Genomic DNA, 17,833 nt, shown 5'->3' with positions numbered 1-17,833 from the left:
TGCCGGACGGTTTGAAACGTGGGGTGCCCCGTCGAAGAAGACGCTCTATCGCTGCGACGATCGAGAACGCGTGTGGTCTGGCTCCGAAACTTGTGCTTAACGGTGGCCACTGAACATTCGCCCAACTGTTGGCGCCTGCTAACTTCGTTCCTTTCTTCGGTTTGCTTTTGTTTCTTATGTATCGTCGGGGAAATTATGTAAGTAATAGGTTACCCTGATGTTGCTTCGTGGTGCCTGTTACATTACATGTGCATGTCAGAAATATAAGAAATCTCTTTTTGAGCACAGCAGCAATCTATATGAACTCTATACGCACTGTAGTCAAAGCCAAATGAACAGTAAATACAGTGAAACCACGATAAAACAGCATCATCGGACATGGCACGGACTTTCGTTATAAGTGGCATTTCGCCGAAAACGAATATGTTCTGAAAGAGGCCTATTTACAGCGGTCGCGCAATCCAACAGTCCGGGATAAAAAATACGTTGGAGGAAAGCCGCGCTGAATAACGAGGCGCGTGAAAATGGCGAAATTCTGTCTCGTTTGACGGTTATCATCGCTTGATGCAGCTACACTCCTAAAAGAAAGGTCGTCATATTCGCTAACTAGATACTAGCACCGTACTTGTCACGAAAAGCGCTACCTTAGTAAGGGAAGATTGTAAAGGGATAGTGCATTTCACTGGCTGCTGAAGCTAGTGAATAGCAATAACTTAGTACTTACTACCTCGGTAGCACTGAGTACTCGGTACTGGAGGTACCTCGGCAACAGAAATGTAATTACGAACAATACAATAGGGCCAATTCGATATACAATTGCTGCTTGCATTGTCATAGTAAGTCGGTAGTATTTCAAATGCGCAAGAAGGTAACATAATACATGTGAAGAAAAGAGAACCGCGTTATTGCGCTGTATATTAAGCGATAATTATTGGTAATGCTTACCAGGGACATTACGGCACAATGGCTCCAGCTATAGTGTATTATTATTATTATTATTATTATTATTATTATTATTATTATTATTGACCTTTTTTATGCCTATTCAGTGTGATTAGTCATATTCAAGCACTTTTTACATAGCAAACAACGCGTAACAACGAGTTTTACGTGGTCACTTATCGGTGGAGCGTCAGTAACTCGACCGCCTTCAGAAAGGTGCCCGAGCCTGCGCGATGTTCTTAAGCAGACCTTGGGAAGTGGACGCGTGATGGAGAAGCTGTTCTGGCTGGAAGCGCCACTCCTTGCACGCGTCGCCTCTGCTCAGCCATCTGGGCAACTGCGAGGACGACGGCGCCCAGGGGCAGGGAAGGCACACAGCGGGGGGGGGGGGGGGGGGGGGGGCTATTAGGAAAAACACCGTGTCGGCGGGCGCTGGCGGGGCGGCCGTTGAACTGCTCTGAAAAGGCGGGCACACTCCTCGAGTGGCGACAATGGCCCGGGGGGGCCTTTCTTTTTGAAAATGCCGAGGCCGCGACAAGGCGACCCTTTGTTGTCGCGCGGCGGTGTTCGTCAGCGACATGTCAAGAGGACGCGCGTGGATGTCTTCATCTGCCGCCGTCGGCACGGGACTTGGGTGTCGCGTGACCGGCTCTCAAAGGAAAGGGAAAGCGAGAAAAAAAGAGACCGCAGGCGTTTGACTCCTTATACTACTACTACTACTACTACTACTACTGCTACTACTACTATTACTACTACTACTACTACTGCTGCTGCTCCTACTGCACTATACTTCCTTAATTCACTCTGTTGGCAGCTTCACTGCCACTCACATTATCTGTAGGTCCCGTTGGACTTAACATTTCTGGGTCGTTTACACTCCTATGATTCTCCGCCTCGAGCTGTCGTGCTCGCATTCTTTTTTTTTTTAATTTTTAATTGGTGATAAATTGACATTGATAGCCAAATAAACTGCTTTCGAACTTTATTTGTTTTCGGGGTAGGTTTCAAGGGTATCAAAGTTTCGTTACGATACATGTCGCCGTTGTAGGAGGCGTCTAAACGTTTCGGCCCGTGTTTTCCTTCTCTACTTGCTGCCTCCAAAAGGTCTCCTTAAAATAGCTTCCGTCGAATTACGTGCGTACGAAGTAAAGGCGCTGCGCTGCGAACACCTTTTCCTTCCTTTCTTTCTTTCTTTCTTTCTTTCTTTCTTTTGACACATCTTCCATTGGATGCTGACGTCATTGTTGATGTCCACCATCCGCCGCTTCCCGGGCCCGGAAGTACTGATAGCTGAGTTGGTTTTACCGGCGTTTCGATTTTTCTCCAACTCCAGTGTCTCGGCGCGGACTGTTTAGCAATGCGAGATTATGACGAAATTCGGGCACGCTCCTTGATACTCGTGCGACGATACTGTGCGCCTTCCGGGACACGTGCAACGGGCGTTGAAAGAGGTACCGTGGGAGTCGCAGCTTCGCCCAGGAACACGCGTACACACACACGTTGTGGCAGGCGGAGTGATAGTCCATGCGGGTGTGTCTCCTGCCTTTACCGACGCTTTGCCGCCAAACTGGCACTTCGAAGGCCCTCGAATCGATAGTACTTCGACTCAGGAGCGAAGTGCTGCTGCTCGGGCGAATTCGACGTTCTTCGAGTCAATAACCAGTCGAGTCGTCGGAGTTGCATGAAATTCTGTCGAAATATCGAAGGTCTAGAAATGGTGCGGTCGCGCGCCTTCGTAGCAGCGTTTTCGAACCAACGCGCAGAAGGAATGTCTGCGGCCGAAACATTCTATAAATAATTATCAGCGTCGCGTCAGGTTAAAAATAATTTTTATATGTACCATTATAAGCAGTCGGATCAAGCGATTGAACTCGGCCTCGCACAGTTAGTACTCCACTCGCTTCGCTGTGTGCAGGCAACAAGGCAAGACAAGCGCGGTGAAGCAGTATATGAGCGACGACTGCCTACAATGTTGCCAGCACTGCGTAAAAGTGGGTCGCAGCTTATCTCCAATGGTGTCATTGGCAGTCTAAAGCGCTTGACTGTAACCCAAGTATATAGTGAAGTAATTTGCTTGCTTCAACTAAGTTTTTGCTCCAGACAAAACAAGAACGAAACCAGCGACAAGTGAAACTCTCGATGGTCTTTGGAAGCTGCCACGTGACTGCAACGCAACATTCTCGAGTTCGATTTCCGATGTTTAAAAGGCCCTCGATCATTATGGCTTTTGAAACATTTCTGTGTGACTAGGGTATAACAGCTCCTTTGCGCATCCATCGTAAGTGGCATTGAGATGGAAGAAGGTACGTGTATATAGCGCAACCATAATGACTCTGGAGTGCGAAGCTACATGTGCATTTCGGCGCGATTCCTTACGGTACAGATGCAGTTTAGGTTAAAAAAAAGAACTGCTGGCTCTCCCGTAATCGAGAGTAGATGTAAGCATGAAATGGCTACCGGCAAAGCAGATTGGTTGGAGTAATTACGACGATTACTCACAACCATCTCGCAACCATCCACGGCGCGCGGCATGCTGCCGGCCTGGTCACGCAGCGTGGCGCCATCTCTCGAAGGATGTCGCTCAAAACCCGCGCCGCGTAACTCACGGACCACTGGCGTTCAAAAGAGTACAGACAACCCTGTCTCAGCGTCAGAAGATGACAAACAAGTGTATGGTGCACTGAATCTGCCTGTTTGATCCCGCTATTGGAAATGACAAATTAAACTTCAGCGTACTAGAAAGTTACAGGTCATGTGAGCAAACATGAGGAAGAAATCGGAATCAGTATATTTTCAACGTGTTTGGGCAGTAACTAGCGTATATGTAATGCTGCCCTGTTCGAGGCGTTGGGGGCCAGAGACTACATTTTCTCAATTTTTGGCTCGTTGCCAGGGTGATCTCGTTTTGCTTTCGCAACGATGCCCGAATGTTGTCGTTTCGCTCTCACCCCAGCCTCGTCCCATTATTGTCTTGAGTGTCCGGGCAATGGCTCTGGATTTTATCTCAATGTCTCTTGAAGGTCGCCAACAGCGGGGGCTAAAAACACTTCATGCTTTAAAAAACCCCGCGCGCACATGTTGCGACGGACGTCGACGAGCCGAACATTGAAGCCAGTTAAGGGACCACAACGATTATTGCCGAAAGGAAAAGCTAAGGAGGAAAACCCGTAAGTTCCAGGCGGAGCGGCAAGAGAAGCCGAATGATCAGTGTCCCATTTTAACCTGGACCCCTTTCGCCTTGAGCTCGCTAGACAGGCGTTCTTAGTGGAAGCGTGCTTTCCATTAACCGTTTACCGTATTCAAGCACGCGCATGGACGCGCACGCGAAGTGCTTTGCGGACAGGTCTTATCGGCGTTATTCGCGCGTGTACGTGCTCGCGTTTTCAGAGTAATCGGCACTTGCGCCAGCATCTCGCGTGAGTGTCGCACTCTCCGTGGAAGGTTATCGGTCATTGCCCGCTCGCACTGACAGATGAGTAGAAGCCGGCTGCGAAAGTGCGTCTCTCGTTACACAGAGACGTTTGTTTGAACAACACGGTTGCGTGAACTGGCGCGCGGACTTTGGTGCAGGCACGGTAAACTGATACATATGTTTCTATAGTCTGGCGCATCGAGTGACATGTGGACATACCGTCGATTCACTGTCTAGTGTACTGTAAGGGCGCTTTCGTTTTGTTTATGCACCCGTCGCGCTATCTGTCCTTTTTAAAAGACTGAAAATCACAATATTCAATGGAGTTTGTGAAGCAGTGTAATGTTCACCCGAGGTTCCGCGGCTGCCCGTGTGTGTGTTCGTGACGGAGGTTGAGAGGCTGCATTTGTTATTCCCAATGAAATTAAGGCGCCAGTTGGGACCTCTAGCTCTCGCGGGATTACGGTGCTTTTGAAGGCGTGATGTGGTAGGTAAATATTGTATTCGCCCAAATATAAGTACCTTAATTGCGACTAAATTGCAAATGGTTGCTCAAATCCGAAGCAATTCAAGCAATGCTAGAAATGCCTTGAAACGGGAGAGAGAGTTAGTGAGCAGCAAAACGTTAGCCCACAACTAAACAGTTTTAATTAATTTTGAATATAGAAACAGCTACGATAGGATGCTTAATTAATTGCTTTTCACATTTACCACTCACCTATCAAGTCACTCGCTCACGATATAACTTTACACGAGTTTTTCCTACTAGCCGCTTCCTCTGCAGCTGTCGTGACGTCATGAATTGTCTTTCTGCACTATCAACGCATCTTGTGATGTCACACTAAAAGCATTCGCCATTTTACTCTGACAGCCGCGCGCAAACATGAACTGAAGTGTGTGGCATGTCTGCTCGGGAACGTTTCCCCTGCTCTTCTGTCGACGCAGGGCATAAAATGACGGCGGCGGGGAAGGGGAGGGGGGCGGTGAGGGGGGCGGTGAGGGGGGGGGGGGTTCCGTCAGGATGTAATCATCGATATGCCCGCGTTCATGTTGGTCGTCGAAAACGTTCTGCTCGCGGTCGTATCCATGCCGAGGAATAACTGGTGCGGCGCGCAATGCATATAATGTTTTAAATTTAATTATGGCGTTTTACGTGCCAAAACCACTTCCTGATTATGAGGCACGCCGTAGTGGAGCACTCCGGAAATTTCGACCACCTGGGGTTCTTTAACGTGCACCTAAATCTAAGTACACGGGTGTTTTCGCATTTCGCCCCCATCGAAATGCGGCCGCCGTGGCCGGGATTCGATCCCGCGACCTCGTGCTCAGCAGTCCGACACCATAGCCCCTGAGCAACCACGGCGGGTCGACATATAATGTTGAGCATCGCGGTGGCAAGCCGAGAACGAACATCCGTTGACTCTCGAAACCCAGGAGGTTCAACACTGTTTAGAATGGGAACATGCGCCGCAATATTGAATGAGAAGTGTTCTCTCCCTTTCTCTGTCTCTCTCTCTCGCGGGAGAAAGTGCGCCTTCCACCGGCAGGCAAGCACGGACACGCAAGAGCGCACCTTCGTAATGCGCTGTGGCGCAGAAGCCCCACCTGCACATGCTGCCCCGCTACACGACCATCTCCTTTTGTTTGTCGCGCATACACGGAAGACGAGTCGCTCGTTACAGGCGGTGCCAGGATGCGGCGCGTCTGTAATATTCGCGCGCGTATGCATACCCCCGCTGGGTGTGCGCTCTCCCTGTCGTGCCTTGCGGCGCGTTAGCGACGCGAGCGTCTCCTCCCGAGCGCGCGCTCTCGCTTCCGTGGCGCATGCGTTTTCCCCGGTTGCCGCTAAAAATACCGGCCCGCGCCGCCGCACCATAAGGCAGTGCGGCCACCCCGAGCAGAGGCGGAGCGGGTGGGTCAGAGGTTGCCTGCGGCCGAACGTTTATTTCTTTTACGTCCCTCTTCCACTCTCCACAGCTCTTTGCAAGCAAGAGGCGCGCGAATGTGCGCGATATGTTCTTTTTTGTCCGCCTTACGGTGCGTTTCCCGTTTTGCCCTCTGTCCCTTTGTCACCCGTCATGCGGCGAACGAGATGCGGAAGTAGGTGTGCGCCGACATCGGATGGCTCGTTTTCCCCCCGTTGTGTACCTGCTTGGAGATGGCGACACATTTCCTGCATAGAGCGAGGACCTCCTAATAGCGTTCCCTTGTACGCGCACGAGTACTTTCTTTTCAGCTCCCATCCGCCCTTTTGACGGGGGAGCTGAATGAGGTCGCAGTAATATACTCCGTGTGCGTGTACGCTCCGCCTAGTAGCAGAGCGGGTGTGACCGCAATAAATAGCCGAGACTTTCGCGTATGGAATGCGCACTGTATTTTTGCGGTTCGGTTTTGGGAGTTTATTACTTCACCCATGACCTCCCTGAAAAACATGTGCCGCAGCTACCGTGATCTGGTGTCATCGGCACGCTTTCGTGATCAAGCCGGCGTCACCCGTGATCCTCCATACGACTCCCGATGTCGTTTGTCGTTAGCATTAGTTTGTTTGGTTAGCACTCGCCGCACCTTGACTATCACGTTCCCTCCAACGTACGGACACAATGTTTGTCTTGTTCTTTTAGTAAGATTAGCTCCACTGGCTAGTTTGCTCGCGATAACGAGAGAACTACTCTTAAGAAACAGGGCATTGCAGAGTGTCTGCCTTTTCCTCCGTATGTTCTCTACCATTCGAATGTAGGATTACCGGTAACATGAAAGCTTGCCTTAAACGCACGGCATTTTCCTGGGTGCTGAGCGGACTGACCGCTCTGGGTGGTAGGAGAGCATCCAGCGTCGGCTTTGGCAGTCCTCGCTGTCGAAGAAACCGGTGTGTCGTCTGCGTCTCGTGACCTTCGCGGCTTTCGCGAGCGCCGTCGCCAGCTCTGGCTGCGTTGCTTGCGGCCTCGGCTCGCGGTCGCGCCTCGTTTTCGAATGCACCGCCGCCACGCTCGGCTGGTGCCGAGGCTCGCCTCGTGCATCGGGCGCGGCGGCGTCGCTCGCCCGCGCGGCGACATTCCGTAATCGAGCCCCGCGGGGCGATGTGCCTGCTGGCCCGCGGTGGGCGCAACTTTCGTTACCGAAAGCGATAAAAACAACGTGTGCTGGCTGCGATATACTCAAGGTCTGAACTCTGTCAGGATTGGGGGCTCAATCCCATCGCTCGTAAGATTGGAGTCGGGCATGAATTAGAAGGTAGCTGGCCCATGCCGTCGTCCAACTTATCCACGCTGAGGACGTTGATAAAGGGAAGGACTGCTTCTGCTTCTGAAATATGGGTTTATTTACAGTATCTACATCAGTCTAGCATAACTGCGAGAGAAAGTACATCAGTCTAACATGACTGCTTGAGAGAGAGTGTCCTGAGCAGCCGCACTACAGTGGTTTATGAACACTCGGTCCTCCCCCGATACCCAGATGACGGAAACGGCCGTCCAGGCACCGTAGGGGAGACGACCAGGCACCGTAGGGGACTTTTATTCCACGAGCTGACCCCCGCAGCGCGCTCGCCGGCTGCCCATTATCTTGCGTCTTGGTCGGTGCGTGGGAAGGGGTCTCAGTAGACGTTCCCGCGGGCTCAGTAACAATAGTTGGTCCGCCGAGCCCGTTTAGTCACAATGGCGACGAGGCTAGAGCGTAACGGTGGCGTTCCGAGACAAGGTTGCCGCTGCTGTCGCAACTGGCAGGCAAAACTTGCATGTCATCGGGCCGTTCTTAACAACGCGCACGAAACGCTTGGCGACCGTTGACGTGTAGCGTCGTCTGCGGCGAAAACACATAGCCCGCAGTGGTGGTCTTAGAGATGCAGTGGGCTCGAGGCCTTACTGCGGTGACACTGTTCACTGGGCTGCCCTGCTTTGCTATATTGTAGAAAAGCATGCAGACACCTCTGTATACTTACAGCTCAGACATTAAAGCTACAGACATCTGCTAGCGCGCACGCGTCTTTTCTCCTCATTTACAACAAAAAACTGCCCACACACACACACACACACATATGTATGCGCGCAACCAGTGCGCTCACTCTCACAGCATGATAACGCTGCGCGGTTATGAACGGGATGCATAGAAACTAATAAACAGGAAGGCGTGTCCTGTCTATTGTGTCACGATGTTGGCGCATACTAAAGAATAGTAAAGAATAGAGAAGAATAGAGAAGAATAGAGAAATATGGGAGAGGCCTTTGCCCTGCAGTGGGCGTGACCAGGCTGATGATGATGATGATGATGATGATGATAAAAGAATAGCGGCAACAGATGAAAAGTGCCCAGTTCCTTTTCTGATTAGCTGCCCGCCGAAAAACTCTCGGCCTCATTTAGGCTGCCTTTGTATCCGCGCTCATACGTGGCTTAGTCGGCTAAACTGGGCGCAATCGTGAATCGAACTAGAGCACAACACTGTGTAGCGCGCCCGAGGCATTGCGTCTGCGCGGGTACCAGTTTCCTGCGTCTCGCGTGCGACACGACACGTCTGGTGTATATGTGGCGCCGATGTGTCGCCACGGAGGCGCCGCGTGCCCGTGGCAACACCCCTGGCGCGAATTAAAGCGCGGCGCTCTCCTCCGTCATGCATAAGTTACGGTGCAGCCTGTATGAAGCCGCCGACTCCGGTAGATCGCGTTTGCCACGTGTGCAGCGCGGTATGTATATGCGTGCGATGGCGGCGGTCACGCATCGTCACCGGCGACGCATCGTCACCGGCGACGTCCCGTCGCCGGGAGCTGCACGAGAGGTCGTTAACTCCTCGGGGCTCTCTCTGATGAAGCTGGCTCGGCTTTTCGCGTGCGTCGATACGTGTGAGTTCTATGTACGGGCACAGGGCTTTAGAGGAATGTCCGTAGGACTGCGGAGCACGATAACGGTGGCGTAACGTTTGGTAAGCGAACGATCGTGCTGTCGGCCGCAGTATGCACGCAGATACGTCCGAAGGATCCGTAAGCAACGATGCCACTTGACGGAGGTACTACGAGCCAAAGCACTACGGTGCAACAGCGAAATACTTACGGCAGCAGTAGCGATGACGACGACAAACCACGAACACATACTTTTACGCGACGAATAATATATAGTATATATTAATATATAGTATATATAGTATAATATATAGAAGGAGGCTGAGACAACACGGTATCGTCTTTGCTGCGGCCTTGCACGCAGAAACTTCCGGCATTCTCCGGAAATTTCCGTCTCACGAGTACACGCTATGGCTTTACTGCTGGTTTGCTCGACCGATTTGAGCGGGCAAGGGAAGATGGGAGAACGCGGCGCTCGGAGGCAGCACGTGCAAGTGAGGGGTGGCGTCGGTATCGTGTGCTCTTTTTAACCAGAACGACTTTGAATAATCATAAGGTGAGAGTCGCCCGTGCCTTTCTTTCGTTGGGTACAAGCGCCAACGTGCGTATATTTTCTGTCTGCTAGTGTGGGCGCAGACATCTAAAAGCCCCCCCCCCCCCTCTCCCCACCCACTTCTTGCGCATCGCTGTCCCTGCAGCCTTCAGCTCGGATCGTGCCCTAAACTCTCGCGCAGCCTTGTTCTCCTCTTTTCCTTCCGCACCGCTCGCTCTTACGATGTTACAGCACCAAGTGTGCTTCTCTTTTGTGTTACGCCATTTTCTTCTCGACGTGGAGGCCGTCAAGTTTGTTAGCGAAGCTCGCTTTCTCCTTGCCCGCATGCATTATTCCATGCCCAGTCAAGTTAGAGTCGATCGTTTCCGCCGCCCGTCGGTTGTGAATACATTACGCAGCAGCGTGGCGGTGTGTGTTTTCGCGGCAACCACCCGCGCGGCGGAAGGCGCGGCGGGTCGGCACGGCGAGCGTCTCGCGAGAAAGCGGCGCCCTCGCGCACAGCGATGCCAGGAGCGGCTTCCTTCCCGCCTACGTGTGGCACCGCACATGTCGCGACCGGTGTGGCGCAGATGATTCGTCCTCCAAACCCGCCGTTGGCATATGAAGGTCTTCCATGTTTTGTTTTTTCTTCTTCTTTTTTTTTTAAAGCAGCGCTGTCTACCTTCGTGCGGTTCCCGTCCATGTAGCGCCAGTGGACAAATTTTTCTTTCTTTATACTACTACTACTACTACTACTACTACTACTACTAATAATAATAATAATAATAATAATAATAATAATAATAATAACAAAATTATGCAGATCCAACTCGCATGTTTTAGTTTGAGACGTGAAGCTTTCGTGAAGCGCTTAAATAAATGCCATCCAACCTTTTGCAGAGCGTTTTCCACCGTAGAGATTGGTACCTGCTCGCCAGTGAAGACGCAAAAGACGCGGGCACGCGTGACCCACGTGACCGCGCGTTATACTGTATCCGGGATTGGGCCCGCTTGCTATCGCACCTTATCTATATATCGGGGCGCGGGCTAGAGCGGGCCGATCATCCTGGATATAGTGCAGCAGTAAGCTGTTTCTTACTCGGCGAAAGTCTGACCAAGAAGATGCACCAAACCCCAAACCTTGAAAAAGTGTAGGTGAAAAAAAAAAAAAAGGCTTGCATTATTATAAAGGAATTGTGCTTTCGATTACGTGTATTTTCGCAACGAGGATATTTACGTATCGTTTCTTTTATTACTGAGTGATTCCGTAGAAAACAATGCTAGCTTCCAGGATAAAGGTAGTAAACATGGTAGCGCTGTCCTATAGCACCCAGCCACGGTGAGGAAAGTCCGGGACGGTTCGCAGGAAAGGTTCGCCTTAATGATGCGGACCAGCGGCGCCATGACGAATAGTTCGCTTCACATGTTGCGAGTTCCAGCGCCTCCCGCCGCCGCGATCATCACTTCCCACATGAGCGAGCGCAAGTTCTTGTGCGTCACGCCCTGTTCCCATCCTGCCATTGGTCAGACACAGCGTCACTGCGAAAGTATGAATTCTGCCGCGGCCGGAATCGCGGACAGTACGCAGCGCGTGAAACGGGCTTGACGCTACACTTTGCAAAATTTCCCCGCATTTACCCAAATGAGTTCTGCGGAAACGTGCAAAGCTCTGTCGCTTTCTGACGTGTTTCGACGCGGATTACGGTTGACGATAACTTTACAGTGGCCCTCAGCCTTTGAAACGCGATGGTTCGAGTCCTTTTTTCTTCAACGTGCGCTCTCCTTCTCTGTGCAGCATCAGCGAGACCTACTTTGCAGTCAAGGGGACGGCGCTGGTGCTTCCTCATGACGAGTCCATGCACGTCTACCGCTGCTCCAACAACAACGTCGGTGAGTGCCCGCCCGCCTCCGTGCCCTCCTCGGGCATTCGTTTCTCGTTGTGCGATACCGCGTGGTTCAGGAAAACACGGGGCTGAACGTGTTTTGTCGAGAGACTCATCAGTCCTTGCCGGGGACGTCAGGTTCAATGTGACGATCGCTGATGGACGGATTACTTATATAAAATTTACTTTACCTCTAAAATTAACGTCGTAGAACGTATGTGCTGTAACTTTTTATCCGTCGCAGTAGCCCACTGGCTATGACGTTGTGTTCCCGAGTTTGAGGTCGTGGATTTCAACCTCACCACGGCGGCCTCATTTCGGTGGGGGCGAAATATGCACTCGCTCGTTTAAAAGTGCCCCGAAGTATGCACTGTGCCCCGGGTGGTCAGAATCACGCCTGAGTGCCCCCCACTACTGGGTGCCTCATAATGACTTCGTGTGTGTGGCCTGAAAAACCCCGGAATTTAGTTTGACGTTGTAATTTACACAAAAAGTTATGCAGGTTGCCGGGCGGAATGTGAAGGTAGCTAAAGGAAAGGCTGTTGTTCCCACCTTGTGTAAGAAATTGCAGCAGTGGCTTATGTTATCGGCATATATCGTCAGCTTTAATTGAAGCGCGAGCCCGAGAGAAATTTGATCGGAACTCCTGTTCCTTCTAAGCACAAATCAGTGCTATGCGCAGTCGTTCTGTATTCCGTTTTTAAGCACGCTGTGTAGCCGTATGTCCATTGCAGATCCTGAATGAAAGCCACTGTTACCGACGCAGGCTGAGCTGGAGACGCGACTGCGCCATCTAGTCACGTTTGAGTATTTCGCGTTTGAAGTTATGTCGATAGTACAGCTGTAACGCGTTTCCGTGCGCGAACAGCGGCGTTCGCAAAATTTTACCTAGGTTCTAGAACTCCGCCTCTGTTCACGAACGTCGTATCGGGTTCACGGACATAGTTCTTGTGGCGCTCGGATGATGCCATTTATCGTTAACTAAAAGCACCTTTATTTATAGTAAATATTACTTTACGATTGATTTTTAGGTTTGAAGTAAAAGCTGTGTAATGGTGCATCAGTTCAAGAAGTTATTACTACTATAAAGTTTTCAAGAAAGAACGTTGGCCGATTACGTCATTTAGCTTGACATTGAAGAATTTGAGGCACAGGTTGTCGAAAATATTCTGTCCACCTGTAGGAGTAAGGGTCTGGGCTTTCTCCGTAGTCTGGGCTTTGTTCATGGAAACTTGGATGAACTTCTCGAAGACCATAGAAGAGATCTGACCACAGAAGAACTTGCTGAAATTCACGCTGAGCAACAGAATGCCCTTGTCGAGGAACTTTCTACTCTGACGAAGAGGTCTACTGGTAGGCTATGCCATCAAATTTTGGGAAAATTGGTTGAATGCCAGGTCTTCGTTGTGGAGCACGACTCCAACATCACTGCAGCGAACAGAGTGCTTAACCTTATCAACGACAACGTGGTTTCTCGTTTTCGGGTGGTTGTGTTGAGGAGGAGACAAACAAATCACACTGCACAAATTGTTTTGTTAGCCGAAGGCTCAGTTCTCAAGGGAGGAGCAAATCCTTGAAAGAGATCGCCATGTTGGCCTTATTAATTTAATCGGCTGCCACGTAGGCTACCCACCCTCCTCTCCCTCCTGCCAGGAAAGTGTGTGTATTACCTCTCGTTATACGATCCTTTTACTGTACTGCACTGTACAGTACTGAATTTATTTTGATATTGTATTGAAATAATTTTTCTTTAAATCCCCAGAGTGTGAACGGATTAACCACATTTACATTGTTTCCTGTTCGAAGCGCTCCTTCACGACTGATTCGGTTCGGGACACGAATCGCGAAGCGAATTAAAGTTCGTGAACCGTGGTACCACTGTGCAATCTTTGGCTTTCTGGTGGGCAGTGGCGTAGCTAGGTCGTCTGGTACCCGGGGCCCATAGGTCTTCTGTAACCCCCCCCCCCCCACCCCGGGTGTAGCCGGTGGAAAGAGGGGTGTCTTCAGACGTATAGGACACCCCCCCGCTGGCCCCTTGCACCCGGGGCCCACGGCCCCCCGGCCCCCCCTGTTGCTACGCCACTGCTGGTGGGGACCATATTTCAGCGGAATTGTCACCGTTATGTATCTGTCGCTCGGCTCAAGGCGCGTCTACTGCGTCTAAAATGTCTTGCATGTTCTCCTGTATTCTGTACCAAATGAATATTGCCTAATCAAATTGCTGGCGCGACGCGAATGCTGTTGCGCATTCTCGGCTGTAAGCGAGGACGAGCGGTTATTCTAAAATGTGCTTTGACGCATGCATAAGTAGCGGATGGACTTGACCCGCGAGGTTGCATTTCAATGACTGACGACTGTGATCGCGGCTAACCGTTGTGCTGTTGTTGTTTTTCTGGGCATAAGTTCCCCCATTAAGGATATTGATTCGCGATTCACGGTTCGGTCACTGTCCGGTTCTTCACCGCCACTAAACAACATGACACTAGTAGAACTGGCCGTTCATAAGCCAACTCTAATCGGAAGGAACGTTGGCTCTTTTCAGGATGTTGTTCGTATAGTTCTCGTTCCCGCATTGGAGGATCCAAATGGGCAGGGAGCGCTTGGGGGCGTGGGCCAAAACGTGCCGTGCTGCCGCTTCTGATTCATTACTCGGTCTTTGCAGCGCAGCAAAAATTGTCGCGCTGACACATTGAGTGCCAAAACGTCTTCGTAGGCCTTTTGCGTTCTTTTGTCCGCCTGGCCGATAGCGTCCTCTAAACTTTGGGTCACTCACTTCTAGAACTGCCTATTGTCTTGTTGATAACGTTTAACAGCAGTGCTAAAGACGTACTCCGGACAACAGAATATAATATGGGACACACACTCACATCGCCATCGCTGTACGCCTTTAGCGCTGTTTTTAAACATCATGGAAAACCACAAGCTCGCCCAATCTACCGTTCTTCTTCTCTTGCTGAGCCCGAGATTGAACAAAAGCTGGAAAAGGTGAAAATACAGATATTAAATATTGACGCCCTAATGACTCGATCACGTCACCATTGCGGCGGCCTATCGTCGGCATCTCTCGTTGAGCATTGGCTATGTCGCATAGCTCAGTTGCCGAGCAGAAAAGACAGCTTTACAGGGGCACACGTGCACTGTTGGAGAAATTATAGGTAGAGAGCTTAATTTCGTAAGCTTTGTTATACCCGTGTCCATTTGCGTCACTATATATTCAGCGAATGATGAATACAAAGAGAGCAAAACGACATTTGCGTGCGCGTACGTAAATATCTGGGACCTTTGAATATATTTCGCAAACGCCCCATATGATAACCTCACCACCCCAATTTCAATAAAGACGTTCACACTATTACTATAATCCAGATGATTTACTCTAGTAGTTTTGTTAGTGACGTTTAGCAAACTAATTACGAACTGACTTTGTTGTAGTTTCTGTTCATACACACAGGGTGTCCCAGAAGTCTTTTCCTGATTACAAACATGCAGAAGGTAGAAAATATGACATTTAGACACATATATTTTATCTTGAAGTGCAGGTGACAGTTTTTGTGTACACACATACAATTTCCACGGGTGCTTCTTTTGTTGCCCAAAGGATATCCAGGCGATATTCTAATTCTACCCAGGTGTTGGTCAGCATTTCGTGAGGGATGGATGTTATGTCAGAAATTCTGCGCCATAATGCTGCTATGTCGTTCACTGGTGTTTGGTAAGCCTGACATAACCACAAAGGAAGAAATACAGTGGTGTTATGGCCGGTGCATATTTGTAATTAAAAAAAAGACTTCTGGGACACCCTGTATTTATTTTCGTGGCCTTCTGCGGTGTCAACGGCGCAGTCAGCGTGTGCCTACGGGGGCGACTGTCGACTTGGATATGATAATCCTTGGCTGGCCGCTCTTTAAAGTTTGTCTGTTGCGATCTGTACTTTGTGAAGCGAATGATCCTCCTTTTTACCCCTGTCAATAACATCACTGAGCACTGTTGGTTTCACTGGTCTTGTCTGGCGAGGCTCTGCGAAAACACGGAGACTAGTGTGAGCTAAATATTGTTGTATTGTCATAGTAGAGCATTTCCATGTTGATAGGACAATGAAACCGCGATGACAGGAGACTAGATTGTGTAGTAGTGCTTTCAACCGAGCTTGTGAAAATGCATGCGGTCTAGGAATTTCGACGTGGTGTTAAAATGTCAGTCGCCGAAATATCCGCCGCGATAGCTTAATAGCTATGGCGTTGCGCAGCCGAACTCGAGGTCGCCCTTTTGATTCCGACCGCGGAGGCCGGATTTCGACTGCGGCGAAAAGATAAAAACGCTCGTGCACACAGATTTTGGCGCACATAATTAAAGAACTCCGGGTGGTCAGAACATCCGGAGGCACCCCGCAATATGTAGTGCCTCAAAATCGGAACGTGGTTCTGGAAAACCTCAGAATTTTCATAGTCGCTGAAGTCTAGATTGCAGCATGGAGTTTTATTTAACAAGTAAGGACTATACGACAATACGAGACGATACGAGCAAGGCTCGATTCTAAATTAACTGGACACGCTATACATATTCTGATTGCAAACACGTATAAAAGCGGTTGTACAGTTTTCCCCGTGTTCATGACGACTCAATGTGCTCGGTTCAATGAAAACGACTCTCGGTAGCGTTATTCATTCGATAGTGGTGCGAATATGCGTACATATAGAATAGATCCGGCTATGGGCAGACTTTAGCGATAATACAGCAAAATTGTATTTAAATAGTTTTATCGAGGATGAAATGCTATTTGGCAATTGATCGATGCATATCGGAAGCGTTGCAATTGAACGCGTCCCGGTACTCTGGAAGCGGCAGCAGGGCGTCGTCGATCGCAGTCAGCGCTTCCACCAAAGTTCGCTGACCCACAACGCGAGCGTAGTGGCGACTGCGGGCTAGAGTGCACAGGGTGCGGGCCACGCCGATAAAGAAGAGCTGGTCCGGCGCCACCGTCTGCAGCCCTTCTACGGTTGGACCGTCGCGAAAGTCGTCGTGCATATGGTACGACAGGTACGCCACCCTCGCGGCTAGGGCGTCTTTCCTGGAGCCGTCGTGCGCTGCCCCCGCACCCCAGCGCGCCGCGGCCTGGACGAGACGAGCGCGCACAGTGCGTAGCGAACGTGCCAGGAACTTGCCGTCGGAAGACGTCGCGGCTGCCTGCTCCGCGTTGTGGGAGAACAGTTCGGTGAGCACAGCCGTGGCCAGCAGGAAGCCCAAGCCTCCGTAGTTGAGGGAAGGCGCCGTTCCCTCCACATAGTAGGGCGGCTGGAGGACGGCCGGCAGGACGTAGAAGCGGTTGTCCTGGATGTCGTAAATGGACAGCCAGGCCGGATCGAGCGTCCAGCGTTCGGGGTCTTCCGGGAACATGAGCCGCTCGCGGCCCCACATGCTGCGCGCCGGGTCGAAGCTGCGGTGGTAGGTCACCCTGGCGGCGCTCACGTGAGACTCGAGGTACGAGCCGCCGATCCGCACCGGCTCGTAGTACGCGTCCACGCGGGCTTCGTCCGCCGCCCACTCGGGGTAGCCGAGGGTCAGATCCATCGTGGAGCGCATCTTGCGGTACACGCTTTCGACCTCTGGAGCCAGCGACCGGTGGTCCTTGACGATGTAGATGTCCAGGCTCCTGGCGACGTGGTAGGCCACTCGGGACGCCTCGTAGTTTGTCGACGTCCTGGGGCTCTTGAGTGCGTACACGCGGCCCATCGCGAACGGCAGCACCTGGTTGACCTGCGTGAGGCAGTGCCTCGACGGCTGATGAGTCTCCAGGCCGGTCGCCTCGAGGAATTGCTTGTACGCGTTCGCCATGGTCGTGGTCGTGTACGGAGCGAGTCGGCTCACCACTTTCCAACCGAAGTAGTTGGCTGCCGGCACGCTGTCGCCAACGATGATGGCCGTGACGTTGGAGGCGTATTCCCAGGACGCCGACTGGAGGTGGCGGTACTTCCTGGCAGTTCCTTGGGTCACCTCGTCCACGAACCGCTCCCAGTTCCACTTGCTGCCGGCCAGATCGCTCAGCGTCTTCCGTTTATAGGCGCCGCTTTCGTCATTGCAAGACTGCACGTGCGTTCTCGCCAGGCTCGTTTCGAAGGCTACTACGTTGGCCGGCACGTCGCTTCGGTTCGTATAGAAGCCCGCGACTGCTTTTAGCACGAAGCCGATGTAGTCTAAGTACACTCCGACGTCTGCCGTTTTCTCGATAAAGCTCAGC

General features: G+C 51.1%; 1 protein-coding gene across 2 annotated transcripts in view; it reads left to right on the top strand.

Moving 5' to 3' along the window:
- Positions 1-17,833, top strand: part of ssh (Protein phosphatase Slingshot) — a 420,346-nt gene that overhangs the window by 285,959 nt on the left and 116,554 nt on the right. For both annotated transcript variants that reach the window (XM_065424416.2, XM_065424412.2), the window contains exon 3: positions 11,511-11,605. In XM_065424416.2, the coding sequence (XP_065280488.1) occupies positions 11,511-11,605 (95 nt within the window). The remainder of the gene's footprint in view (positions 1-11,510; positions 11,606-17,833) is intronic.

This window comes from Dermacentor albipictus, chromosome 2, assembly GCF_038994185.2.
Source record: "Dermacentor albipictus isolate Rhodes 1998 colony chromosome 2, USDA_Dalb.pri_finalv2, whole genome shotgun sequence".
In the NCBI taxonomy this organism is placed as follows: domain Eukaryota; kingdom Metazoa; phylum Arthropoda; class Arachnida; order Ixodida; family Ixodidae; genus Dermacentor; species Dermacentor albipictus.
Note: the sequence above shows the minus strand (reverse complement) of the source record. Positions and strands in the feature narration are given on the sequence as shown.